General features: G+C 43.8%; 3 protein-coding genes across 11 annotated transcripts in view; 2 read left to right on the top strand and 1 right to left on the bottom strand.

Annotated features, from left to right (window-relative positions):
* CEP76 (centrosomal protein 76) overlaps positions 1-10,205 on the top strand; it is a 30,214-nt gene extending 20,009 nt beyond the window's left edge. The window contains exons 9-12 of the mRNA XM_007974718.3: positions 1,563-1,729; positions 3,902-4,235; positions 7,572-7,789; positions 8,823-10,205. Of these exons, the coding sequence (XP_007972909.1) occupies positions 1,563-1,729; positions 3,902-4,235; positions 7,572-7,789; positions 8,823-8,961 (858 nt within the window). The 3' untranslated portion in view covers positions 8,962-10,205. The remainder of the gene's footprint in view (positions 1-1,562; positions 1,730-3,901; positions 4,236-7,571; positions 7,790-8,822) is intronic.
* Positions 1-24,522, bottom strand: part of PSMG2 (proteasome assembly chaperone 2) — a 64,921-nt gene extending 40,399 nt beyond the window's left edge. The window contains exons 1-2 of one of the 3 annotated variants that reach the window (XM_073006485.1): positions 24,419-24,522; positions 17,314-17,385 (exon numbers count right to left, since the gene is read on the bottom strand). The gene's annotated coding sequence lies outside the window, so the exon portion shown is untranslated. Of the gene's footprint in view, positions 1-17,313; positions 17,386-23,986; positions 24,182-24,418 lie in introns of those variants that run through there. The other 2 variants (XM_007974717.3, XM_073006486.1) reach the window with 2 other exon arrangements.
* A 137-nt stretch (positions 24,523-24,659) lies between these two features.
* The window catches only part of SPIRE1 (spire type actin nucleation factor 1), a 191,690-nt gene continuing 188,560 nt past the window's right edge, over positions 24,660-27,789 (top strand). For 3 of the 7 annotated variants that reach the window (XM_007974720.3, XM_007974722.3, XM_037982991.2), the window contains exon 1: positions 24,662-25,240. In XM_007974720.3, the coding sequence (XP_007972911.2) occupies positions 24,904-25,240 (337 nt within the window). In that variant the 5' untranslated portion in view covers positions 24,662-24,903. Of the gene's footprint in view, positions 25,241-27,789 lie in introns of all 7 variants that reach the window. The other 4 variants (XM_037982990.2, XM_037982989.2, XM_037982988.2 and 1 more) reach the window with 3 other exon arrangements.

The following is a 27,789-nucleotide window of genomic DNA, read 5'->3' as shown; positions in this document are numbered from 1 at the left end:
GAGACCAGCCAGGGCAACTTGGCGAAACCCCGTCTCTACAAAAACATAAAAAATTGCTGGGCCTGGTGATGAGCGCCTGTGGTCCCAGCTATTCAGGAGACTGAAGCGGGGGAATCGCTTGAGCTAGGGATGTCAAGGCTGCAGTGAGCTGAGATCACCCCTACTGCACTACAGCCTGGGTGACAGAACTAGACCCTATCTCGAGAGGAAAAAAAACCAAAGTTCTTCATTCTGAAACTCAACTCAAATAGTTATTTTTGCTTTTGCCTGTAGTTTTCGTACACTTAAATACAAAATTGTAGCCATACTGTTTAATAGCTTAGTAATTTTTTTCACAGAACACAGTATCAGATATTTTCTTTTCTTTTCTTTTCCTTTTTTTTTTTTTTTTTTTTTTGAGACAGAGTCTCACTCTGTTGCCCAGGCTGGAGTGCAGTGGCACGATCTCAGCTTACTGCAAGCTCCGCTTCCCGGGTTCAAGTGATTCTTCTGCCTCAGCCTCCCGAGTAGCTGGGATTAAAGGCACACACCACCATGCCCAACTAATATTTTCTGGTTTTTTATAGGTCTTTATAACTTTTAAAATTGAAAGTAATAAAACCACCTCAAAGAAAATCTGGAAAATAGAGTGGAAAATTATATATAACCTCCCCAGTAGTAACCATTGTTGGCATTTTGTTGTTCTTGCCAGTCATTTTTCCTATATATATATATTTTCTTGAAATTATCACATATAGATACTATCAGTCATTGGTTGAGTGCTTTCCATTTATTTGCATTTCTTGCTGTATGACTTGTTTGCTTGTTTGTTCATGTCCTTCAGCTATTAATCTATTAAAATATTCCAGGCTGGGAACAGGAGCTCATGCCTATAATCCCAACACTTTGGGAGGCTGAGGCAGGAGGATCACTTGAGCCCAGGAGTTCAAGAGCAGCCTGGGTAACACAGTAAGACCCCCGTTTATACAAAAAATTAGCTAGGTGTGGCAGTGCACACCTTTAGTTCTAGCTACTTGGGAGGCTGAGACAGGAAAATCACTTAAGCTTGGGAGGTCAAGGCTGCTGTGAATCTTGTCACCAGCCTGGGTGACAGGACAGGCAAAAGGCTGTCTCAAAAAAAAAAAAAAAAAATTCTACTTTTCTTTCTATGTTGTGTGAGTTCTTTATAAAACTTTTTTTTTTTTTTTGGAAACAGAGTCTCACTTTGTTGCCCGGGCTGGAATGCAGTGGCACGATTGCAGCTCACTGCAACCTCTGCCTCCCGGGTTCCGGTGATTCTCTTGCCTTGCCTCCCGAGTAGCTGGGACTATGGGTGTGCACCACCACACCCAGCTAATTTTTGTATTTTTAGTAGAGACGGGGTTTCCCTATGTTGGCCAGGCTGGTCTCCAACTCCTGACGTCAAGTGATCCACCCGCCTCGGCTTCCCAAAGTGTTGGGATTACAGGCGTGAGCCACTGTGCCCGGCCAATAAATTTTTATTATAACTTTGTATTTAAGTAAGTAATGAGGAAACAATATGGAAGAATGAATACTTCATTTTAATTTGTCTTATCTTCCAGGGTGACTGTGAAGATCACGCTAACCTTCTGTGCAGCCTTCTTCTTGGATATGGATTAGAAGCCTTTGTTTGTGTTGGGACCAAGGCAAAAGGCGTACCTCATGCATGGGTTATGACTTGTGGAACTGATGGGACCATCACTTTTTGGGAGAGTTTAACAGGACACAGGTTAGTCTACTAAGTGTATAAGGATATTAAAATGAAGTTATAAGTTTTTTTTTTTTGAGATGGAGTCTTGCTCTGTCGCCCAGGCTGGAGTGCACTGGCACAATCTCAGCTCACTGCAACCTCTGCCTCCCAGGTTCAAGCCGATTCTCCTGGCTCAGCCTCCCAGTAGCTGGGATTACAGGTGCACGACACTGCACCTGGCTGATTTTTGTATTTTTAGTAGAGACAAGTTTTCACCATGTTGGCCAGGCTGGTCTCAAACTCCTGACCTCAGGTGATCCACCCACCTCAGTCCCCCAAAGTGCTGGGATTACAGGCCTGAGCCACTGTGCCCAGCTTAAGTTTTAAGTATTTTAAATTATAAGGGTTTTTTGTCCATATTGATGGTACTTGAAGGTACGTGTTGATGATTTTAGTTAGAGCCTTTTTAGTGATTACGTAAAAAAGTACTTCAATTATGGCAGCTAAGTAAGTGAACTCTAAGAAAACTTTTACCTCAAATATTCTTTACCAACATGATGTTGGTAAACAGTAAATTATATTTACTAGTTGTGTATGATTAGCATCTTTTTTTTTTTTTTCAGTTTTCTCTCTTTTTTTTTTTTTGGCAGTGTCTCACTCTGTTGCCCAGGCTGGAGTGTAGTGGCACAGTCACAGCCCACTGCAGCATCCCCTTCCTGGGTTCCAGTGGTTCTCCTACCTCAGCCTCTTGGGTAGCTGGGACTGCAGGTGTGCACAGCCATGCCTAGCTAATTTTTTTGTAGGGATGAGGTTTTGCTGTGTTGTCTGGGCTGGTCTTTAACTCCTGGGCTCAAGCAGTCTGTCCGCCACGGCCTCCCAAAGTGCTGAGCCACCACACCTGGCCAGCATATGTTTTTTTCTGATGATCATCCCTAAGCCTGAAAATAAGTTCAAGTTGTAAATCATTATTTCTTTTTAAAATTTGATGTGGTTACCATCTCCATGTTGGCAATCCACTGGACACATTTTTTGAAGTACTTTAGCCTGTCATTAGATTTTGAAAGAGCTGAGTACCTCTGTTGTAGGACTTCCTCATTAGTTCAGCTAAGAGCTGGGTCTTTGTCACACGGCCACGAAAAATTAGGCTCGTAGGCAATTCGAGGGGGGAGAAAAATGGAATTTATTGGACAAAGGAAAAAAACTGGGAAACAGGGACCCTCCACAAAGCCAGAGTGCCTGCTAGTGTGCTTCCTGCCTCGCAGATTCACTTCCAGGGTCCACTCAGGAAGAGGAGGGGCCAGGCTCCTCCCCATTGCAAATTGCTCGAACTTGTGTGGCTCCACCCCAGTGTGCGCTCCTCCCAGTGCACAGGCTGGTTGGAGTTTCTCTGGGGACCCCTTTCCACCTGGCTGTCTCACTTCTCTTCCTGGAATATTCTCTTTCCTTAGCTTACTTCTTATAATTGTCTTTCAATATTCATTATTCCTCTCTGGCTGTTCGCAGTTTTTCCTTCATCTTGTCTTCAAATGTATGTGTTCTAGAGGCCCAGCCATGGGCCCTTTTTCATTCCCTGAGTCCTTTTTCTCCCTGGTTGATAATCATGCCCAGTGATGTTTTGGTTAGTTGTGCCTAAAAAATGCATAACCAGATTATTTTAATTATGTTATCTGAGGCAAACTTTTTTGATTTTTTTTTTTTTTTCTTGGAGACGGAGTTTCACTCTTGTTGCTCAGGCTGGAGTGCAATGATGCCATCTCGGCTCACTGCAACTTCCGCCTCCCAGGTTCAAGCAATTCTCCTGGCTCAGCCTCCCAAGTAGCTGGGACTACAGGCACGCACTCCCACGCCCAGCTAATTTTTGTGTTTTTAGTAGAGATAGGGTTTCACTATGTTGGTCAGGCTGGTCTCAAACTCTTGACCTCAAGTGATCTACCTGCGTTGGCCTACCAAAGTGCTGGTATTACCGCACCTGGCCTTTGATCTTAACAGTATACATAGAATGTATTCTGTTGTTTAGAGTTGGTTTCAGTATTGTAAGATGTACCGTACAATTAATACAGAGTAATCAAATTGTGGAAATGAAGAAAAACAAGTATTAAACTCTAGTTCTGAAAAGTAGTTATGGCCTTAAGTGTTAGAATAATTTTCTCAGTAAGATGCTGCCTTCTTAATTTTTAAGTTCTCATATATAAAATTATTTAATTTTTTTAGGTACATCCATAAACCTACCAATCCTGATGAACCTCCAGTTGCTGAACAGCCCAAGCCACTGTACCCATATCGAACAATTGGTTGTGTTTTCAACCATCAGATGTTCCTGGGAAATTGTCAACCCTCTGATGCAGTAGAAACCTGTGTATTTGATTTGAATGATGAATCCAAATGGAAACCCATGAGTGAGGAAGCAATTAAATCTGTGTGTGCTCCTGGAGCTACAACATCCCTTCCTCCCTTTCCACCTCTGTGTGCGTCCACAATTGACGCATCAGTAACAAGTAATGAAATTGAAATGCAGCTGAGGCTCCTAGTATCAGAACACAGGAAGGTAATTCACACTGAAACAGTGGTAGTTTCCTACTTCTTTTCATTTGTGTATTATTGTATTTAACTATTTTTTGGTGTGTGTGATAGTGCCAGTCATTATTCTAGACCTGAACAAAACAACTACAGTCCCTACTATTACGAAGCTTATAATTTTGAAAGTCGTGAGAGTTTTTCTGAGACTCAAAAATCTCCAAATTAATTAATATTTATAGAATGAATTACTTCCTCTTAGAAATGAAGAATGGTGAACTTGTTCACATCCCTTAGAGTCAAGATTTTTGCTGAACACCACTATTTGGATTTCCTCTTTGTGAAATGCTTATTCACATATTTGCCCCTTTAAAAATCCTGGGTTAGGCTGGGCTTGATGGCTCACGCCTATAATCCCAGCACTTTGGGAGGCTGAGGTGGGTGGATCGCTTGTGCCCAGGAATTCAAGACCAGCCTGGGGAATATGGTGAAACACTATCTCTATTATTTTTTAAAGAAAAAATATGTATACTGGGTTATATTTTTTTCATATTCATTTTTCTCCCCAGGTTGGTTTCTGTTTGTTTTCATATTATACTCAACTAAGTAGATGTCTGGCTTTAATCTGCATTTCCCTGATTACTTATGAGATCAAGCCTCTTTTATTTTTATTTTTTATTTTTAAGATGGAGTCTCTCGCTCTGTCACCCAGGCTGGAGCGCAGTGATGTGATCTTGGTTCACTGCAACCTCCACCTCCCAGGTTTAAGCAATTCTCCTGTCTCCGCGTCCTGAATGACCAGGATTATAGACATGTGCTACCATGCTGCCAATTTTTGTATTTTTTGTAGAGATAGGGTTTCACCATGTTGGCCAGGCTGGTCTCGAAGTGATCTACCTGCCTCAGCCTCCCAAAGTGCTAGGATTACAGTTGTGAGCCACTGTGCCCAGCCAGATCAAGCCTCTTGTCAAATAGCATGTAGCTTTCCTTTGTAAAGTGCCTTTAAGAAGATATAAAAAGTATTAAGTCATAAAGGAAAAGATTATATCTTAAAGACTTAAGTTCATCAAAAGAAAACATTAAGAGATTGAAGCTGTGGGGTGGGAAAAGTTATTTGTAACACATATCACCAACAAAGGACTAGAATGCAAAATTCCTACAAGATTTATTTCTAATTCGCCTTTTAGGGTTCCCTGTTCCAGTCCCCACCTTGGGTGAGCCCTGTTTTCTATGTTCTTTGAGGCTATCAAAGGCAAACTGATTTATCAAACATGTTCTCTGGGTTCCCAGTTACTCTTAGCTTTGGCCTCTAATATATTTCTTACTTGTCAACTTATCAAAGCATTTAAATATATATTTTGGAAAACTTGGCATTTGTAATATGGTTTCAGCAAGAGTTGATCAGGATACCTCTGGTCCATTATATTGCTGGAAATGAATGCCCCTTATTACTTTTTCTTTCCTTCCATCACTTGTATTGCCTTTAGCTTTCTTTTCTTAGGTTCTGCTTACAAATAAAAGCAATATCTTATAAGAATTACTTTTGGCCAGGCACGGTGTCTCACGCCTGTAATCCCAGCAGTTTGGGAGGCTGAGATGGGTGGATCGCTTGAGCTCAGGAGTTCAAGACCAGCCTGGGCAACATGGTGAGACCCTCTCTCTACAAAAAGTACAAAAATTAGCCGGGTGTCGTGGCACATGCCTCTAGTCCCAGCTACTGGGAGGCTGAGGTGAAAGGAGCCAGGGAGGCAGAGGTTGCAGTGAGCCGAGATTGTGCCACTGCACTCCAGCCTGGGTGACAGAGTAAGACCCTGTCTCAAAAAAAAAAAAAAAAGAAAGAAAGAATTACTGTTTATAGAAAAAGAAAACGAAACTGTGACGGATGCCAGTGTTGATCACTATTTAAGTTAAGGTGCCTGTAAATCAGCAAAAGTTCACATTTTGCCTCAGGAGAAGCATTGTTAATCATGGACCTTTGAGACCATTTGTGACGAGTTAAAACCTTGAATGTGAAATGAGGAAATGCCAGAGATCCATTACGATAATCAAAATATCTAGAATTTTGAGAATTTTTTGTATTTGTAACAATATTATTTTTAACTTCATATGTCTAGATATCAATAGATATCATTTGGTGTTACAAATGGAATCATGGGCTGGGTGCGATGGCTCATGCCTGTAAATCCTAGCACTTTGGGAGGCCAAGGTGGGTGGATCACTTGAGGTCAGGAGTTTGAGACCAGCCTGGCCAACATGGTGAAACCCCGTCTCTACAAAAAATGCAAAAATTAGCCGGGCTTGGTGGTGGGTGCCTGTAATGCCAACTACTCAGGAGGCTGAGGCAGGATAATCACTTGAACCTGGGAGGCAGAGGTTGCAGCGAGCCAAGATCGCGCCACTACATTCCAGCCTGGGCAACAGAGTAAGACTCTGTCTCCAAAAATTAAAAAAAATAAAAAATAAGTGGAATCATGTGTTTTTAACATTGCACAGAAATATGTTTTAAGCTCCCTAGGGGCCTGTAAAATGTGTTCATCTTTTTATCTCTTACAGTATATAAGTTTTATAGAGTACATGTTCAGTAAATATTTGTTTAATCACATATAGAATTAATTTGTTGACTTTTCTCACCTCTGCAGTTCAGTTTATGGTAGGAAGAGTCAGTCTTTAGTAAACAGATTCATTCTTACTAAGCTCTTTTTTTTTTTTTGAGACAGAGTCTCGCTTTGTCGCCCAGGCTGGAGTGTAGTGGCATGATCTCGGCTCACTACAAGTTCTGCCTCCCGGCTTCACGCTATTCTCCTGCTTCAGCCTCCTGAGTAGCTGGGATTACAGGCACCCGCCACCTCGCTCGGCTAATGTTTTGTATTTTTAGTAGAGACAGGGTTTCCCCATGTTAGCCAGGATGGTCTCAATCTCCTGACCTCGTGATCAGCCCATCTTGGCCTCCCAAAGTGCTGGGATTGCAGGCGTGAGCCACCACGCGCGGCCTAAACTCTTTAAAGTTAAGTAAAATATCTCAAAATATCTCAAAATGTAAGAATTATACCTGTCCTCCATATTAAGACTATTTCATATAGTATTTTGTAGTAGATATTAGAGTACTACAGGATTTGGGGACCTCGTGAACGTCATTGTTTTGAATTTTTTTTTTGGTTATTTCTCTAAGAAGTAAAATCTGATCACCTGTAGTTCCTTTTATCTGATTTTTATTTCTATGCATCCCTATAATTATTATTATTAAAATATTATGATAGCTTTTAAAAATCTTTTCTTGGTATACATTAAAATGATCAACATTTTTATTTAGTTGGTTTTGAAAATATTTTTGTATTTCACTTTTTCTTTTTCTCTTGATTGCTTATAGGATCTTGGCCTCACTACTGTTTGGGAAGACCAGCTCTCCTACCTTTTATCACCAGCTTTGGCTTCTTACGAATTTGAGCGTACAACAAGTATTTCAGCAGGCAATGAAGAATTTCAAGATGCCATAAGAAGGGCTGTGCCTGATGGTCACACATTTAAAGGGTTCCCAATACATTTTGTGTATAGAAATGCAAGACGTGCATTTGCCACATGTCTTCGGTAAGGTGTAATTTATGGAATCCTTTTTTCAGTTTAGGAATCTTAGAGATCAGTCTGGCACGGTTTTTTTTATTTCGTGTTTTTTTTATTTTTTTAACTCAAGGTCTTGCTCTGCTGCCCACGCTGGAGTATAGTGGCACAGTTATGGCTCACTGCAGCCTTGACCTCCTGGGCCCAAGTGATCCTTCCACCTCACTCTTCCAAGCAACTGGGACCACAGGCACGTGCCACCATACGTGGCTATTTTTTTAAATCTTTATTTTGTAGAGATGGGGTCTTCCTGTGTTGTCCAGGCTGGTCTTGAACTCCTGGGCCCCAGCAGTCTTCCCACCTCGGCCTCCCAAAGTGCTGGGATTGCACGTGTGAGCCATTGCACCCAGCCTAATCTGGTAGTTATTTAGGAATGACATCCGAGTCACATGGGAGCTTTTACAGTGACTTACCCTCCTTGCCACAGATTTTGATTCATTTGGTCTGAAACGTAGCCCTAGATAGTCTGGGATTATTTTCCCAGTGATTTTGGTGCAGTCTCAGGTATCTCTGATTTTGTTTGGACTATAAGGAAATAGTCTATAATTTGAATAGCTTGACCAAAATTATAGTGTCTTTGATAGCAGAGACAGAATTTGAAAAAAAAATTTTTTTTATTTATTTTTGAGATGGAGTCTCAAGTCTGTCACCCAGGCTAGAGTGCAGTGGCACAATCTTGGCTCACTGCAACCTCTGCCTCCCGGATTCAAGTGATTCTCCTGCCTGAGCCTCCCAAGTAGCTGGGATTACAGACACTTGCCACCATACCTGGCTAATTTTTGTAATTTTTAGTAGAGATGGGGTTTCACTATGTTGGCCAAACTGGTCTTGAACTCCTGACCTCAGGTGATCCACCTGTCTCGGCCTCCCAAAGTGCTGAGATTACAGGCATGAGCCACCATGCCTAGCCTGAAAAAATTATTTGAAATACTGATTTACTTGCAAATAAGGAAGTAAAGTGTATGGTCACTTCTTAATTGAATAATTTTTTTTTCTTAAATAGATCTCCTTTCTGTGAAGAAATAATCTGTTGCCGTGGAGACCAAGTGCGACTGGCAGTTCGTGTCCGAGTGTTTACTTACCCTGAATCTGCATGTGCTGTTTGGATCATGTTTGCTTGTAAATATCGCTCTGTATTATAGGGCCAATATTTATGTAAGAATTACACCTAGAATTTTACACATTGTACATTACTTAGCTATTTAGAGGTTTGTTATTTTAAAATCACAATCTGGCTTGAATGGCATGTTTCAATTTTGTATATACTTGACTAGTAATGTTTAAAAAAAAATCATGTGTTCCTTTAAAAATTAAGGCTGAAAAACTTGTATAAATCTCCCTGGAATTTAGTATAAATTAAGTGTATATTTTAATAAATGCTACTTTGTTTACAGTTACCAGTAGTTTAAATATTAATATAAAATGCATTCAGTTTTCTTTACACTAACAGGTAATCAAAGAGATATTTGTCTAAGGGTTTGAGCCCTAGAAAAATCAATATGATCATTACTTTTCACAGGTTAATGGGATTATTTTATACAAATTAGGAGAAATTAACTTCATGACAGATTTATTTATTGCATTGGTAAAAATAAATGTTGATGAATTATCACTTTTGTGGTTTATTCCTAGCCCTTGGGATATTTGAGACTGTCCAGAAATTTATGGTTGGACCTTGAAGCAAGAATAGGAAAAAACTAATACCAGAAAAGCATAACTATTAATAACCTCATATGAAAGTACATGAATCATTTAGAAATATTTATCAGTGTGATTCGTTGTAAAAATGAACTGGGTATTTTAGAAAAAATTTATTATACCTTTTTGTTACGATACTGATAAATTGTGATCTTGCAGTCTATCACTGATTTTCTGTGGTCAGAGGATTCATTACTAGCCTCTTCATGGATTCTATCTTCTGAAACCCTTTTTTCTTTCTTTTCATTGTGATAAAAAAATCAGCATATATGTGACTAATCTAAATGAGAGACTGTGTGAGACCACAGAAAACAAGCATATGTGAGTGACTCCATACTGATTTTTGTTTTAAGATTGAGCACGTTTTAAAAGTTTTTTAAGGCTTGGCACAGTGGCTTATGCCTGTAATCCCAGCACTTTGGGAGGCCGAGGTGGGCGGATCACTTGAGGTCAGGAGTTCATGACCAGCCTGGGCAACATGGTGAAACCCTGTCTCTACTAAAAATACAAAAATTAGGCTGGGCGTGGTGGCTCACACCTGTAATCCCAGCTACTCAGGAGGCTGAGGCAGGAGAATCGCTTTAACCTGGGAGGCAGAGGTTGCAGTGAGGTGAGATTGTGCCACTGCACTCCAGCATGGGAGGCAGGGCAACACTGTCTCTCAAAAAAAAAAAAACAAAAGGGCCAGGCATGGTGGCTCACACCTGTAATCCCAGAACTTTGGGAGGCTGATGTGGGTGGATCACAAGGTCAGGGGTTCGAGACCAGCCTGGCCAACGTAGTGAAACCCTGTCTCTACTAAAAATACAAAAATTAGCTGGGCATGGTGGCATGTGCCTGTAGTCCAGCTACTCAGGAGACTGAGGCAGAAGAATCGCTTGAACCTGGGAGGCAGAGGTTGTGATGAGCCAAGATTATGCCACTGCACTCCAGCCTGGACAACAGAGCAATACTCCATCTCAAAAAAAAAGTTTTTTAAAAATTAATTTTAAGTAGCTAGGCATGGTGTCACACACCCATAATCCAAGCTACTCGGGAGTCTGAGGTGGAAGGATCGCTTGAGCCCACAGAGGTTCTGGTGAGCTAAGATCACATCACTGTACTCCAGCTTGGGTGACAGAGCAAGACTCTGTCTCAAAAAAAAAAAAAAAAAAAAAGGGAAACCTGATTCCTCAACTTATTTTAACATTTTATATATTAAAAAAAAGTTTTAAGTGAACAAAAGCAAACATTAAAAAGAGTAGCAATTCAACTTTTTGCAAGAAGCTGCATAATACATGATATGAGGGGTCTGACTGCCTATTTAGCACCTCTGTGCATAGTTCTTTTTATTTTTTTAAGTTTTTTTATTTTTTCAAAGAATCTTCGTTCACTCTGATGTGTGTAATTCTTAATTTAGTTGCTTCATCCATTGATCTTAAGAAAGTAACTCTATACAAGTTGGCTATCCAAGTTATTATTTTAATCACTTTAACTCACCCCTACAAATAAAATGATTTTGTTTTTCAAAAATTAAAATCTAAAAGTGTCTTAAAATTTACTTTTTGGGCCAGGTGTGGTGGCTCACACCTATAATCCCAGCACTTTTGGAAGCTAAGGCTGGAGGATGGCCAGGAGCTCAAGACCAGCCTGGGAGCATAGAGACCCCCCAACTCTATAAAAAAATAAATCTGCTTTGTTTTATTTTTATATATAATAAATACTTGTGCCGGGCGCGGTGGCTCAAGCCTGTAATCCCAGCACTTTGGGAGGCTGAGACGGGCGGATCACGAGGTCAGGAGATCGAGACCCTCCTGGCTAACACGGTGAAACCCCGTCTCTACTAAAAATACAAAAAACTAGCCGGGCGAGGTGGCGGCGCCTGTAGTCCCAGCTACTCGGGAGGCTGAGGCAGGAGAATGGCGTAAACCCGGGAGGCGGAGCTTGCAGTGAGCTGAGATCCGGCCACTGCACTCCAGCCCGGGCTACAGAGCAAGACTCTGTCTCAAAAAAAAAAAAAAAAAAAAAAAAACTTGTGATTCAATTTGTTTAAAAAGTCTGAAAATATTACGATCCCTATTCTACAATTTTCATCAAAAATGGTACTCAGATGTTTCATGTGAAACTGACATGACTGTAGAAAATTAGCAAAATAATAATTAAAGCTTTTTTTAAAGCATAATGGCTCACACCTATAATTCCAGTACTCTAGGAGGCTGAGGCAGGAGAATGTCTTGGGTTCAGGAGTTTAAGACCAGCCTGGGCAATATAGCAAGACCCCATCTCTACAAAAAATTTTAAAAATTAGCATGGCGTGATTGTGCACACCTGTGGTCCCAGCTACTTGGGAGGGTGAAGTGGGTGAATCACTTGAGCCCAAAAGATTGTGCCACTGCACTCCAGCCTGGGTGATAGAGCAAGACCCTATCTCAAAGAAAAAAAAACTTTTGCCAAAATTACAGATGAAGCTATCAACAGAAAATTGCTTGTAATTTTCAACTTTTGAGACAAACTATGAGGTATGCACTAAGAGACAGACTATATTAAGATCAAGGCTGAATTAACATTGAGGCTGAGTTTCCCACCTTATTGTACCAGAGTAATGTGTATTTCAAATGCGCTTTTGGTATAAACTGTGTAATAAATATGCTTTTTATGCACCAAGAGTCTGGCATTAATATTTTTCTCTAAAGACTTATAAGGTTATTTCAGTGCATGTACCACTAGAAGTCTGCCATTATTATTTTTTTTTTCTTTTTTTTTTGAGACAGTCTCACTCTGTTGCCCAGGCTGGAGTGCAGTGGCGCAATCTTGGCTCACGGCAACCTCCGCCTCCCAGGTTCAAGCAGTTCACCTTGCCTCAACCTCCCAAGTAGCTGGGACTACAGGCACACGCTGCCACGCCCAGCTAATTTTTTTGTATTTTGTTAGAGATGGGGTTTCACCTTGTTGCCCAGGCTGGTCGCGAACTCCTGAGCTCAGGCAATCCGCCCGCCTCGGCCTCCCCAAGTGCTGGGATTACAGGTATGAGCCATCACACCTGGCCTGTTCTTACTAATAATTTTTCTTTTTCTTTTTTTTTTTTTGAGACAAGAGTTTGGCTCTTGTTGCCCAGGCTGGAGTGCAACAGCGCAATCTCAGCTCACCGCAACCTCTGCCTCCTGGGTTCAAGTGATTCTCCTGCCTCAGCCTCCCAAGTAGCTGGGATTACAGACACCTGCCACCACACCTGGCTAATTTTTTTTTTTTTTTTTTTTTTTTAGTAGAGATGGGGGTTTCTGCATGTTGGTCAGGTGGGCCTCAAACTCCTGACCTCAGGTGATCCACCCACCTTGGCCTCCCAAAGTGCTGGGATTACAGGCAGGAGCCACCATGCCTGGCCAATTTTTCTTTTTAAGAATTAAATTTACCTTGTATATTTAGCTGTCATAAAAGTTGTTTTTCTATTAAAAATGTAAAATTTAAAAAACAATGTCTCTAAGGTGTTGTTCTTGACAATATGTATACCGACAGTCCCCTCTATATTATATGTGTATATATATGTATTTTTATGTCTCTCTATTTAGTTAATAGAAAAATATCAGAAACCCAGAAACTTCATTTTTCATTAGTCAAGCATAAACCTATTGAATAAAAATTTGAGCCCATCCAAGTCAACATAGTGAGACTGCATCTCTATGAAAAATAAAAAAATTGGGGCCTGGCGTGGTGGCTCATGCCTGTAATCCCAACACTTTGGGAGGCCAAGGTGGGCGGATCACCCGAGGACGGGAGTTTGAGACCAGCCTGACCAACATAAAGAAACTCTGTCTCTACTAAAAATACAAAATTAGCTGGGTGTGGTGGTGCATGCCTGTAATCCCAGCTACTCGGGAGGCTGAGACAGGAGAATCGCTTGAACCTGGGAGGTGGAAGTTGCAGTGAGCTGAGATCACATCACTGCACTCCAGTCTGGGAAACAGTGTGAAATTCTGTCTCCAAAAAAAAAAAAAAAAAACAAAAAAAAAAACAAGGCGGGGGGCAGTGGCTCAAGCCTGTAATTGAAAGGCTGAGGCGGGCAGATCACCCGGGATCAGGAGTTCAAGACCAGCCTAGCGGCCGGGCGCGGTGGCTCAAGCCTGTAATCCCAGCACTTTGGGAGGCCGAGACGGGCAGATCACGAGGTCAGGATATCGAGACCATCCTGGCGAACACGGTGAAACCCCGTCTCTACTAAAAACACAAAAAACTAGCCGGGCGAGGTGGCGGGCGCCTGTAGTCCCAGCTACTCGGGAGGCTGAGGCAGGAGAATGGTGTAAACCCGGGAGGCGGAGCTTGCAGTGAGCTGAGATCCGGCCACTGCACTCCAGCCCGGGCGACAGAGCAAGACTCTGTCTCAAAAAAAAAAAAAAAAAAAAAAAAAAAAAAAGACCAGCCTAGCCAGCATGGTGAAACCCCGTCTCTACTAAAAATACAAAAATTAAAAAGGAATAAAGCATATCTTGCTCGGCAGACAACATATAGTTGAATTTTCTTTTTTTTTTTTTTTTTTTTTTTTTTTTTTTTTTGTGAGATGGAGTCTCGCTCTGTCGCCCAGGCTGGAGTGCAGGAATTTTCTTTTTTTAATCCAGTCTGACAGTTTCAGCTTTTTTATTTGATTAAGTCCATTCACTTCTTTTTTTTTTTTTTTTTTTGATTATTTGGATACTCAGATTATATATATGAGATACTCAGTTTTGATACTCAAATACTTTCAATACTCAGATTAACGCAAGCTCCACCTCCCAGATTCAAGTGATTCTCCTGCCTCAGCCTCCGAAGTAGTTGGGATTACAGGCCCGCACCAACATGTCTGGCTAATTTTTGTATTTTTAGTTGGGACAGGGTCTCACCATGTTGGCCAGGCTGGTCTCAAACTCCTGACCTCAGGTGATACGCCTGCCTCGGCCTCCCAAAGTGCTGCGATTACAGGTGTGAGCCACTGCGCCCAGCCCCATTCACATTTAATGCTATTATTGATATGGCTGGATTTGTGTTTGCCATCTTACTTCTCTTTTGCCTCGTGTTTTTTTTTCCCCCCTTTATTTCTCCCTTACTGCTTTGTTGTTCTTTTTTTTTTTTTTTTAAGATCAGAAAGCACTTGCAGGTCTATTGCTTTCTTCTGTGTTAAGTGAATATTATACTTTCTTTTCCTTTTTGTTTTTGAGACAGAGTCTTGCTCTGTCACCCAGGGTGGAGTACAGTGGCACGATCTTGATTCACTTGAATTTGCATCCCAGATTCAAGCAATTCTCCAGCCTTAGCCTCCCGAGTAGCTGGGACTACAGGTGCGTGCCACCACGCATGGCTAATTTTTATATTTTCACTAGAGATGGGGGTTTCACCATGTTGGCCAGGCTGGTCTTGAATTTCTGACCTTGCGATCCACCTGCCTTGGCCTCCCAAAGTGCTGGGATTGCAGGCATGAGCCACCGCGCCCGGCCGAATATTATATTGTCTTAATTTCAAGAGACAGTGTCTCACTCTGTCTTTGGGGCTAGACTGCAGTGGTGTGATCATAGCTCACTGCAGCCTTGAACTCCTGGGCTCAACAGATTCTCTGGCCTCAGCCTCCAGAGCAGCTGGGACTATAGGCATGTACCACCACACTCAGCTAACTTCTAAAATTTTTTTGTATAAACAAGGTCTCACTCAAATACAGGTCTTAAACTCATGGCCTCAAGTGATCCTCCTGACTCAGCCTCCCAAAGTGTTGGGACTACTGGTGTGAGCCACCACGCCCAGCCCAAAAGAATACTTTCTAATTTAATGTTTTAATTTCTTTAATGATTTTTATCACTATTTTTTGTCTTTTTTTAAATCACTAATTTTTGAGGGGTTTTTTAGTGTTTGCTTTAGGGTTTCCATATACATATTATTTGTGTTTGGTGATTGTTTTCCATATACATCTTAATTTATCAGAATCAGATTGAGATTTATATTAGCTTAACTTCAGTAATATATGGAATTTTAAATTTTAAACTCAAGTTATGAATAAGATTTACTTTTTTTGTCAATATATTAATAAAACATGTTTGTATTAAAGATGTTAAATTGGAATCTTCAGTTTTGATAAACCTGATTGGAAGAATCAAATAGCCTGTCTATGATAAGCAGCGGTTGTTCTAAATGTGGTAGAATAAATCGATTCAAAAGTTTATTGTGTGTTTTTGTTTTTTTTTTTTATTTTCAGGCCGGGTATGGTGGCTCATGCCTGTAATTCCACCCCTTTGGGAGGCCAAGGCAGGTGGATCAATTGAGCGAGGAGTTCAAGATCAGTTTGGGCAATGTGGTGAAACCCTCTCTCTACCAAAAATACAGAAACAAAACAAAACAAAAACGAGGCATGGTGTGTGCACCTGTAGTCCCATCTATTTGGGAGGCTGAGGTGGGAGGATCAATTGAGGCGGGATGTCACAAGGCTTCAAGCCATGATTGCACACTGCACTCCGGCCTGGGCAATAGAGGGAGACCCTACCTCACACACACACACACACACACACACAAAAGAATACCACAAAATTTTGTTAACCCTGAAAACATCCATGGCATTATGACAACATCACAGTTGAAGAATGACCATTACTTAGCAAATTTTGCAAGATAATACTTTTTAAATTTTTTGAGCTGGGGGTCTCACTCTGTCACCCAGGCTGGAGTACAGTGGCATGATCACAGCTCACTTTAACCTAGAACTCCTGGGCTCAAGTGATCCTCTTGCCTCAGCCTCCTAAGTAGCTAGGACTATAGTTGTATGCCACTGTGACTGGCTAATTTTAAACCTTTTTTTTTTGTAGTGATGAGGTCTTGCTATGTTGCTCAGTCTGGTCTTGAACTTCTGGCATCAAGCATTCCTCCTGTCTCAGTCTCCCAAGATGCTGGGATTACAAGTATGAGCCACTGTGCCCAGCCACAAAGGAATAATTTTGATACCATTAAAATAGTGTTGGGCTAGGCACGGTGGCTCATGCCTGTAATCCCAGCACTTTGGGAGGCCAGGGTGGGCAGATCACGAGGTCAGGCATTCAAGACCAGCCTGGCCAACATGGTGAAACCCCATCTCTACTAAAAATACACAAATTAGCTGGGCGTGTGGCGTGCATCTGTAATCACAGCTAGTCGGGAGGTTGAGGCAGGAGAACTGCTTGAAGCCGGGAGGCGGAGGTTGTAGTGAGTAGAGATTGTGCCACTGCACTCCAGTCTGGGTGACAGGGCAAGACTCCGTTTCAAAAAAAAAAAAGAAAAAAGAAAATTAAGTTTCTTTAAAACACTCTCTTACAACTTTAGGTTAAGCTCTGGGATGTCATGTTTTTATGAATTGCAATGTCAATAATTTTTCTTCCAACATCTCTTAAGAAGGATTAGATTGCTAGGTCGAGAGTGGGAGCAAGGGTTACACTTCTGTTCCTGAGAGGTATGAACAGGTATGGCACGTAAGGGAAATACACAGTGTTCCATCAGTGGTTCTTTATACAAAAGATCGGGAGGACAGGAATTGAGGTTAACAGAACAGTTCAGGGGAAATCCTAAGGGAAAAGCACAAGTAACATATAAGGCATGAACTCGGCTCACTGCAACTTCTACCTCCCGGGCTCAAGCAATCCTCCCACCTCAGCCTCTGAGTAGCTGGAACCACAGGCACATACCACCACGGCTATACCTTTACCTATACCCTTCTACACAAATTACTAAGGCAAAGCTTAAAGACTAGCTTTTTAGCACATCTGGAATGTGCAGAATTCATTAAATATCTAGTTGAATTAAAGGGAAGTCATATTTTATGTTGGTTACACACTCACCTTGGAAGAGAAATGAGGATCTCCTTGGGTCAAAGTAGAGTACAAGAGCCAGGAGCAGCTCTAGACCTCTGCCTGTACATGAGGGAAAAAACACCTTTTTTGAGCAACAAGAAAAGGCCATATTTTCTCGATAAAGATTAGGATAAGTCAGGTGCAGTGGCTCACACCAGCACTTTAGGAGGCTGAGGTGGGTGGATCACTTGAGGTCAGGAGTTCGAGAGCAGTCTGGCTAAAATGGTGAAACCCTGCTTTACTAAAAATACAAAAGTTAGCTGGGCATGGTGGTGGGCACCTATAATCCCAGCTACTCAGGAGGCTGAGGCAGGAGAATCACTTGAACCTGGGAGGCAGAGGTTGCAGTGAGCAGAGACTACACCACTGCACTCCAGCCTGAGCCACAGAGCAAGACCCTGTATTAAAAAAAAAAAAAAAAGTCAGGACAAATTAGCCAAGCATAACGGTTCAAACTTGTAATCCCAGCACTTTGGGAGGCCAAGGTGGGAGGATACCTTGAGCCCAGGAATTTGAGACCAGCTTGGGCAGCAGACTGACACCCTTTCTCTACAAAAAAAAATTTTTTTGAGACAGAGTCTCACTCTGTCACCCAAGCTGGAGAGCAATGGCATGATCTGGGCTCACTGCGATCTCTGCCTCCCAGGTTCAAGCGATCTCTTGCCTCAGCCTCCTGAGTAGCTGGGACTACAGGCACATGCCGCCATGCCTGGCTAATTTTTGTATTTTTAGTAGAGATGGGGTTTCATTGTGTTAACCAGGATGGTCTCGATCTCCTGGCCTCGTGATCCACCCGCCTCGGCCTCCCAAAGTGCTGGGATTATAGGCGTGAGCCACCAGTCCAGCCTACAAAAAGTTTTTAAACATTAGTGGGGTGTGGTGGCACATCCCTGCAGTCCCAGCCTACTCAGGAGGCTGAAGTGGGAGGACTCTTTTTTCTTTTGAGATGGAGTTTCGCTCTGGTTGCCCAGGCTGGAGTGCAATGGCAAGATCTCAGCTCACTGCAACCTCCGCCCTGCTGGGTTCAAGCGATTCTCCTGCCTAAGCCTCCCGGGTAGCTGGGATTACAGGTATGTGCCACTACGCCTAGCTAATTATGTATTTTAGTAGAGACGGGGTTTCTCCATGTTGGTCAGGCTGGTCTTGAACTCCTGACCTCAGGTGATCTGCCCACCTCAGCCTCCCAAAATGCTGTGATTACAGGCATGAGCCACTGTGCCCGGCTGGGAGGATTCTTTTGAGCACAGGGGTTAGAGATTACAGCGAGCTATGATTGCACCACTGTACTCCATCAAGCCTGGGCAACAGAATGAGATTCTGTCTCTTCACATACACACACTCAGGAAAAATTAAATAATGGAGGCTTGAAAAAATATTTTTGCATTGTCTCATCAGCAAAGTGTGATTCAGTCTAAAATTTTTCTTTAATTTACACAACACAAAAACTCTGGTTAAGATTTTATTGAGAATTCTCCACTTTTAAGCAATCATTGTCAAACATCAAACTTTGCTACAAAACAAAGGTATTTTTGTGGCCGGTTGTGGTGCTTACACCTGTAATCCCAGCACTTTGGGAGGAAGAGGTGGGTGGATTACCTGAGCTCAGGAGTTCCAGACCAGCCTGGGCAACATGGTGAAACCCTGTCTCTTTTTTGTCTCTGCAAAAAAGTACAACAGTTAGCCAGGTATTGGTGTGCACCTGTGGTCCCAGCTACTTGGAAGGTTGAGGTGGGAGGATTGCTTGAACCTAGCAGGTGGAGGTTGCAGTGAGCTGAGATCATTCCACTGCACTCAAGCCTTGGCCTCAAGCGACTGTCTCAAAGAATAGATATTTCTGGGCCTTATTTTGTTTTTAATTTCCCACTGGAATTAAGGAGTATGCTACTGCTTATCCTAACATTTGAAATCTGATCAGAATTATGTAATACGGCTATAAAAGAGTATTTGGAAAGTTTGTGTTATAGGAAATATATTTGAATTATCTCAGGCCAACTAGCAGTAATTTGGGATAAGTCACTTAACCTTTACAGGCTCCAATTTCTGTAAGCATAAAATAGTGGCTTGGCCTAAAATTCATATTTATGAAGTCTTTTCGAAGACAAATCTTCTTAACTAGTTGAAGCTAATAATTACACTTATATTCAGATCAGAACGTCATACATCTATAATGGTTTAAAAATAATTATCTTAAAGGAGAATCAATCACATTAAGTAGGTGAAACATGATTATTGCTTAGCCTAGTATTTTCCAAGGTCTCTCATGAACCCACTGATATACTATTGTTAATACATTTTATCTTAATCCTGTACTTTTCCTCAAAACATTTTTTTTCTTTTTTTTTTTTTTGAGACAAGGTCTCACTGTATTGCCCAGGCTGGAGTGCAGTGGCATGATCTCGGGTCACTGAGATCATGCCTCCAGGGTTCAAGTGATTCTTGTGCCTCAGCCTTCTGAGTAGCTGGGATTATAGGTGTGCACCACCACACCTGGTTAATTTTTTGTATTTTTTGTAGAGATGGATTTTCATCACATTGCCCAGGCTGGTCTCAAACTTGTGAGCTCAAATGATGCTCCCGCCTCAGCCTACCCCAGTGCTGGGATTACAGGTGTGAGTCCCCACGGCCAGGCTCAGGACTTTATTCTCGCTGTGTGTGAGTGTACACGGACATTGTAATGTAGGAGAAAGAGCTGAGCTGGTCAGGAGGCCTGAGTTCCAGTCCCACCTGTTTCATTTACTGCTTCTGCATTTTGTCCTATGACTGTATTTTCTCCTCTGTAAGACAGAAATAACAATATCTGACCCTTCAAGTTGTATAACTGAAGAGCACGTTTTGAAAGTATGAAGTATCACTATAGATGTATAAAGTATTACAATTGTAGGCAATGAAAATTTAAGTTACAACATTAAAAAATAAGCTGTTTTTTTTCCTTTCTGGTGCACTTTTCTAGGTGAATGTGCCCCTTAGGAGCACCTGTCCCAAAGTGTCTGGGAAGAGCTTGGGCTGCACAGTGGTGGTGCTCCCTGAAAGACTCAGAGCAGCGTGGCCAGCACTTCCAGAGTATAAAGCATGAAGTACATTTATTCTACAAGAATAATAAGTAAATATAAAAAAAGTCAAGGATTCCATTTTTAATAAATAACAAAATCAACAAAAACAAAACCATATTCAGAGTAACACATCGGACTTCACAGCACTTTGAAAAAGACATTTAAATGTTGATTTGAGTTGTTCAGACATTTTAAATGTGAAGTCACAGAGTAAAAATACAATCAATGACTGAAATTGGGAACAAAATATCCTGAACATAAAGGCATTTGAATCTTTGGATTTTTTTTTTTTCTCTTTGAGATGGAGTCTCACTCTGTCACCCAGGCTGGAGTGCAGTGGTACAATCTTGGCTCACCGCAATCTCCGCTTCCTGGGTTCAAGCGATTCTCCTGCCTCAGGCTCCCGAGTAGCTGGGATAACAGGCATGCATCACCATGCCGGGCTAATTTTCTTTGCATTTTTAGTAGAGATGAGGTTTCACCATGTTGGCCAGGCTGGTCTCAAACTCCTGGCCTCAAGTGATCTGCCTGCGTTGGCTTCCCAAAGTGCTGGGATTGCAGGCATGAGACACTGCGCCTGGCCCCAAATATGAATTGAAAATGAGAAAATGGGACGGTGCTGTTATTCCACAAGGCTGCTTGAACTCCACTGAGAAGATATTAACTGCTGGTAGCCTTTGAGTGGTCAGCAGTCACTTTCAGAGTGTTGTGATGATGGATAACAGTAAGGCTTATCAATTTTTTTTTCTGCTTTTTTGAGACAAAGTTTCGCTCTTGTCCCCCAGGCTGGGGGTGCAATGGTGCAATCTTGGCTCACTGTAGTCTCTGCCTCCCAGGTTCCAGTGATTCTCCTGCCTCAGCCTCCCAAGTAGCTGTGATTACAGGTGTCTGCCACCATGCCCAGCTAATTTTTGTATTTTTAGTAGAGATGGGTTTTTGCCATGTTGGCCAGGCTGGTCTCGAAGTCCTGACCTCAGGTGATCTGCCTGCCTTGGCCTCCCAAAGTGCTAGGATTACAGGCGTGAGCCACCACACCCGGCCAGCTTATCAAAACTTTAAGGAGTACTGAAAATCATTTAGAAGTTAGTAAGTTATGGTCTTTACACAAAAAAGAGTCAAGTGTTCATGTTGTATAACTAAACTTAGAAGACTGCTAGGATTTTAAAGATTTTCCTTTATTTTGTGTAGAGAAGAAACATCACACAATATTCTACTTGTCGTCTTTCCTCAACTTAATTACATATATGCTCACACAGGCAAAATATTTAAGTATATCATAGCCATGAATTGTTACTTGACAAAAAAAAAAGCTCTTCTGTTGAATATAACCGTCCTGTGATACAGTGCAGTAATGTCTCCTTCTCAAAATGTGTATATATTTAAAAAATCATCACTCAAGGAAAATCCCAGTGTTGCAAATTTGTTTTTAAGAATGCATCTTTTGGCCAGGCACAGTGGCTCACATCTGTAATCCCAGCACTTTTCGAGGCTGAGGCGGGTGGCCTACTGAGGTCAGGAGTTTGAGACCAGCCTGGCCAACTTGGTGAAACGCTGTCTTTACTAAAAATACAAAAATTAGCCAGGCATGGTAGCGTGTGCCTGTAATCCTAGCTACTCCAGAGGCCGAGGCATGAGAATTGTCTCAACCCAGGAGGTGGAGGTTGCAGTGAGCTGAAATCACAGCACTGACCCTAGCCTGGGTGACCAAGTGAGACTCTGTCTCAATAAAAAAAAAAGAGAAACTGCATCTTTTTCCATTGATTAGAGGGATGACTAAAAAAATAACGCATCTTTTAAAAAATAAAGTTCGGATTTCCTTTACTCACTTCCTCCTTCCCTGTATTGTTGTCTTCAAGATTTATTTACTGCCCTATGCCAGGATTAGCAGGTTAATGGCTCATAGATTCCCCAGCTTATTAACCCATTTATCTTGTTTACTGGTGGGAAAGGCAAAGAAAAAAATGTTTTTGGCTGTAGTTGTCCAAGTGCAATGGGCAGCAGTATCCCATAAGGCCAGAAGGTGGTAGTGTTGTCCATAAAAGTAGATCATTTTTTTCCCTGACTTGTTCAAAATATTTTAAACCCGTTTCTATTTTCAAAATTCACACAGGATACACTTTTGAAACAGCAAAATATGGTAATGTTTGTCTGTTTTTAATCAAGAGGACAGAGATATATTTATATATATATATAGTGTCACACATAAGGAATTATATGTTTGCCTCTCCCGGCTTTGGCAGGCATAGATACTGCCTTGTTACAAATGAGATTATGAACCTATAATTAAGTGATACTACTTTAAAGGGTTGTTTTGTATCTCTCGTACTGAAATTATAATAAATTGCCTGGAGAGCTTTCTTCTCCTCTTCCAATTTATTTATTTATTTTTTTTATATATTTTTTTTGAGACGGAGTCTCGCTCTGTCTCCCAGGCTGGAGTGCAGTGGCCGGATCTCAGCTCACTGCAAGCTCCGCCTCCCAGGTTTACGCCATTCTCCTGCCTCAGCCTCCCGAGTAGCTGGGACTACAGGCGCCCGCCACCTCGCCCGGCTAATTTTTTGTATTTTTAGTAAAGACGGGGTTTCACCGTGTTCGCCAGGATGGTCTCGATCTCCTGACCTCGTGATCCGCCCATCTCAGCCTCCCAAAGTGCTGGGATTACAGGCTTGAGCCACCGCGCCCGGCCCAATTTATTTTTTACTTATTTATTTATTTTTGAGACTGACTCTTGCTCTGTCCCCTAGGCTGGAGTGCAATGGTGTGATCTCGGCTCACTGTAACCTCCATCTCCCAAGTTCCAGCGATTCTCCTGCCTCACCCTCTCGGGTAGCTGCGATTACAGGCGTGTGTCACCACACCCGGCTAATTTTCTTTGTATTTTTAGTAGAGACAGGGTTTCACCATGTTGTCGAGGCTGGTCTGGAACTCCTGACCTCAGTGATCGGCCCGCCTCAGCCTCCCAAAGTGCTGGGATTACAGGCCTAAATTACTGCGCACGACCCTCTTTCAATTTCTTAATCTTCCTTTTCGTCCTGTTGCTTTTCTCCCTCCTCCCCATCCCAGCTGTATGTAAGATGGTATCTTATTTTCATAGACGGTTGTAATTTAAATAGACTGTTGTAGTTTCTGCCGCAAGATACGATTGTTGAAAGCGTGATTTCTAATATTTCACATAAAACTGCCGTAAAAGGTGACAGGAACTTAATACACATTGCCTATTTGGTTGATGCTTTCAACACTCTGTAGGGCTTTCACACAGGACTAGCCTCAGGGGAATTTTATCGATTAAATTCATCTACCAATGGGCGATTAATAATTATCCGTTTTATTGCATATTTAACAGGTGGGGGGGGAATTCTTTATTTCTACGGCTAATTGCCCTCGGTTCAATTTTACCACTGTGATATTCATTCCACACGCTCTGATGAGTGTGGTACTTGAGACATTACCTTAGTGAGGGAACGGACGAATGTGACAAATGAATCCGGAAGGACGCTGAAACGAACGCCCGCAAATTATGTACGACATGTTTATATTCCAGGCCCTGGTTTAGCTTTTGGGAGACGTCAGTGAGGAAAACCCGTGAAGATCCCCATCTTTACGGTGCTTACCCTGAAGTTGCAAGTGGAGAAGGAGGCATTCAACCAGCAAGAAATCGGACAAGGCGCAGAGCCGCCGCGGGGTCAGGGGAAACTGCGGGAGGCTTTCGGGGCTCAGGGCCGGCGGGCGGGTTCAGCGGGCCTGCATTTTCTAGGCCTCCGCCTCAGGCGGGTTCAAGTTCTCAACCAGACCTTCGGCCGCCCAGCGCCCTGGGGAACGTCAGTGCGGTGACTTCTCCCGCCGTGCAGGGCGGTGACCCGCGCTGGCGCCCTCAGTTCCCTGCCAGAGTCGGCTGGGGGCTTCCGTGATAAATGCGACCCCCTCTTGCCCCTGCGCCCCCCGACCGCGCGTCCGACCCCGGCCCGCGTGTCCCCCACGCCCCACTACCCTGCACGCCCTACCCGGCCGCGCGCCCCCTCCCGACCGTGCGTCGCCGCCCTCACCATCGCGCCCCGAGCTGTGTGTCCCCTGCGACCGGGCCCCCGACCGCGCGTCACCACCTGCGACTCTACGAGCCCTGCGGGTCGCGGCCCACTAGAGACCGTGCGGCCACCTCGCCTCGAGGCCAGGCCGTCCTGCCCGGTCCTCACCTCCAGAGCGTGCATCCCCGGCCCGTGCGGCCCCCTGAGGGGCGGGCGCTGGGCGGCGCCGGACTGCGCGAGGCGAGGCGGGGCGGGGCGGGGCGCCGGACGCCATCGCGTCGCTACCGGCCGGCGGCGGTCTGCTCCGGACTGCAGCCGGGTCCTCGCCGCCCTCCTCTCGCCCACGCCTCCCGGGCACTCGCCTGGTCCCGGCGGCGGCGCGCGCGGCCGCGTTGGGCGGTGGCGGTTCCGGGGATGGTGAGGCGGCGGCGCGCGGAGACGATGCTCCCGGGCTGAGGAGACGCCGGCACACGGCGCGACTGCCGAGCGCAGCGCCCACCCGCGGGATGGCTCAGGCGGCCGGCCCGGCGGGCGGCGGGGAGCCGCGGGCTGAGGCGGGGGGCGGCGAGGGGCCGCGGGAGCCCGAGGCAGCCGGCGGCGCGGCCGGGGGCTCGCAGGACGCGCTGAGCCTGGAGGAGATCCTGCGGCTCTACAACCAGCCCATCAACGAGGAGCAGGCGTGGGCCGTGTGCTACCAGTGCTGCGGCTCCCTGCGCGCTGCCGCCCGCCGCCGCCAGCCCCGCCGCCGTGTGCGCTCGGCCGCGCAGATCCGCGTCTGGAGGGACGGCGCCGTCACCCTGGCGCCCGCGGCCGACGACGCGGGAGAGCCGCCCCCCGTTGCGGGTGAGGCCGCCGGGCCCCTTTCCCTCGTAGTCCTTGGAACGCCCCCAGCTGGGCCGCCTTACCCTCAGCGTCCCCGGCCCTTCCGCCCCCTCCGCCCGCCGTTTGCCACGGGATACCCCCGGGAGGATCCGGCCGGGACCCGCAGGGAAGGGCGGCGTCAGGCCGGGGCGGGCCAGGGCCCCCCGGAGGTCAGAGCCTCGTGGCGGGCGGCGGCGCAAATCCGTTGTGCGGAGGGCGTTGGGGCGGCCCTGGGTGGGCCTGGGCCTGCGGGCCGCGGGGCGCTCGTCATTGTGCAGCCCGCGCGACAGCTGCCCGCGGCGCGTTTGGGAGCGGTGGGCTGGGCCCTGCTCCTGGCCCGCGGCCTGTGCGCCTCACGCCGTGTTTGCTGCGCACGGCCGGGTTCGCGGGGTGGGGAGGGCATCGCAGGCTCCACGCGGGGGCTCCGCGCGGATCCTCAGTGCCGCAGTCGGGAAGCCCGCACTCCTCACGGGAGGCTGGCAGTGTTCCGCGTTAGGCAGCCTTTCCTCCGTTCAGAAATGTACAGATTCTGAACCCTGAGGAGAATTCTGCTATTTGGGGAGAGATGGAAAAATAGACTAAATAATGATTTTTGGCTCTTGGACGTTGGAAAACACGATTACATTCCTGTGTGTGAAAATTGGTTGTGATGAAAAACAGGTTTGTAAAGCAAAAAGTTGACAGGATGTCCAGATACAAAGAGAAAATGGGCCTTAGTTACGTCATTGTCTAAGGCAAATTTTTCAGGATTATGACCTAAACAGTAATTTATAGCCAGGGTTTACTCAGATGCTCATTGAAGAGGAGGAGGAGGTTGAGGAAAGGTTTCTCTCATCAGTTTTTATCTAATTCATTCTTTTGAGAGGCAAGTCTATTAAAAACATAGGAAAACAATCTACCCTCACTTTTACAGAGTTGATGGAAATGTCAAAATGCTTAAGGTGAAAGATGTAATTTCGAATTAATAAAATGACATTTAATGAAAACCCTTGTCTAACTTGTTTAAAACAATATTCCAGGTTATACTTACTCTTTCAGTTCCGCCAGAACATGTTTTTAATCTTTTGTTTTTTAGTGTCAGGTAAACACATTTTTATTTACGTGCTTTTATCTTTTATTTTTTAGCGTCAGGTAAACAAGTTTTTATTTAAAGTCATCTTTTTAATTATTCTTTTGAAGCTATTTCAAATAGTTTTTTGTTTATTTGATTGGCTTATTGCTTTTAAACCTGGACTTAATCTTAGTGAGAAGCACTTGCAATTATAATTTATAGTGTATTAATTGGTACAAAAAGATACATTTATAAAATACAGCAATGTCTGCCGGGTGCAGTGGCTCATGCCTGTAATCCCAGCACTTTGGGACGTCGAGGTAGGTGGATCACCTGAGGGTCAGGAGTTCGAGACCAGCCTGGCCAACATGGTGAAACCATGTCTCTACAAAAAAATACAAAAATTAGCCGGGCGTGGTGGTGTGCCCCTGGAATACCAGCTACTTGGGAGGCTGAGGCACGAGAATTGCTTGAACCTGGGAGGTGGAGGCTGCAGTGAGCTGAGATTGCACTACTGCACTCCCGCCTGGGTGACAGAGCAAGACCCCGTCAAATAAATAAATAAATAAATAAATAAATAAATAAATACAGCAATATCGTGCCTTGGGATTTAGCTGTTTCCAGAGGAAAAATGGTTGTGTGCAGCCTGCTTTCAGAAGCAGCATTGGTAGTGGTGATTTCCGGAGAGAACAAGCCCCCAGTTTACGTTGTCTTGTCATTTAAACTTAATCCCCAAATAGTGTAGTTTTGTTGTCAAAGATAGATAGATTCTCGTGGATGGGTTTTTTGTTTTTTGGTCTGAACCTTATGTTGAAATGGATTATTTTTTACATCACTAGTGTGAGTGATAACATGTTGATCTCAGTGTAATAAACTGCCTTTATGGAGAAAATAGTGAGTGGAATTGTTCTCCACAATTCGTAATAGGTTTATAATTCTCTTTCTCAGTTCTGCTCATGACCTGCGCTACCAGTTATGGAGAAGGCCTGATCAAAGTTGTTAATAGAGACTTGAGCATTTTCTGTTGACTAAAATTATTTAAGAAGTTCATACTAAAGTATTAGTTTATTTCCTCATGGGATTTAAGAATAGTTGCATGGCTCAGGAGGATACACAGTCTTCTGAAGATGTTATCTTGATTCTTAAACTTGATGAATAATTTGGTGTTGTGCCCACTTAAAAATTCTTTTCTTTCTTTCTTTCTTTCTTTCTTTCTTTCTTTCTTTCTTTCTTTCTTTCTTTCTTTTTTCTTTTTTTCTTTTTCTTTTCTTTTTTTTTTGACAGGGTCTTGCTGTATTGCCCAGGCTGCTCTGGTATTGCACCGCTGCTCTTGCTGTATTGCACCGCTGCAGTGCGGTGGTGTAGTCATAGCTCATTGCAGCCTGGAACTCCTGGGCTTACGTGATCCAACTGCCTTGGCCTCCCAAAGTGCTGGCGTTACAGGTGTAATCCACCTTGCCCAGTCTCTCTTTTTCTTTTC

Source organism: Chlorocebus sabaeus, chromosome 18 (genome assembly GCF_047675955.1).
Source record: "Chlorocebus sabaeus isolate Y175 chromosome 18, mChlSab1.0.hap1, whole genome shotgun sequence".
Taxonomy (NCBI): Eukaryota; Metazoa; Chordata; class Mammalia; order Primates; family Cercopithecidae; genus Chlorocebus; species Chlorocebus sabaeus.
Note: the sequence above shows the minus strand (reverse complement) of the source record. Positions and strands in the feature narration are given on the sequence as shown.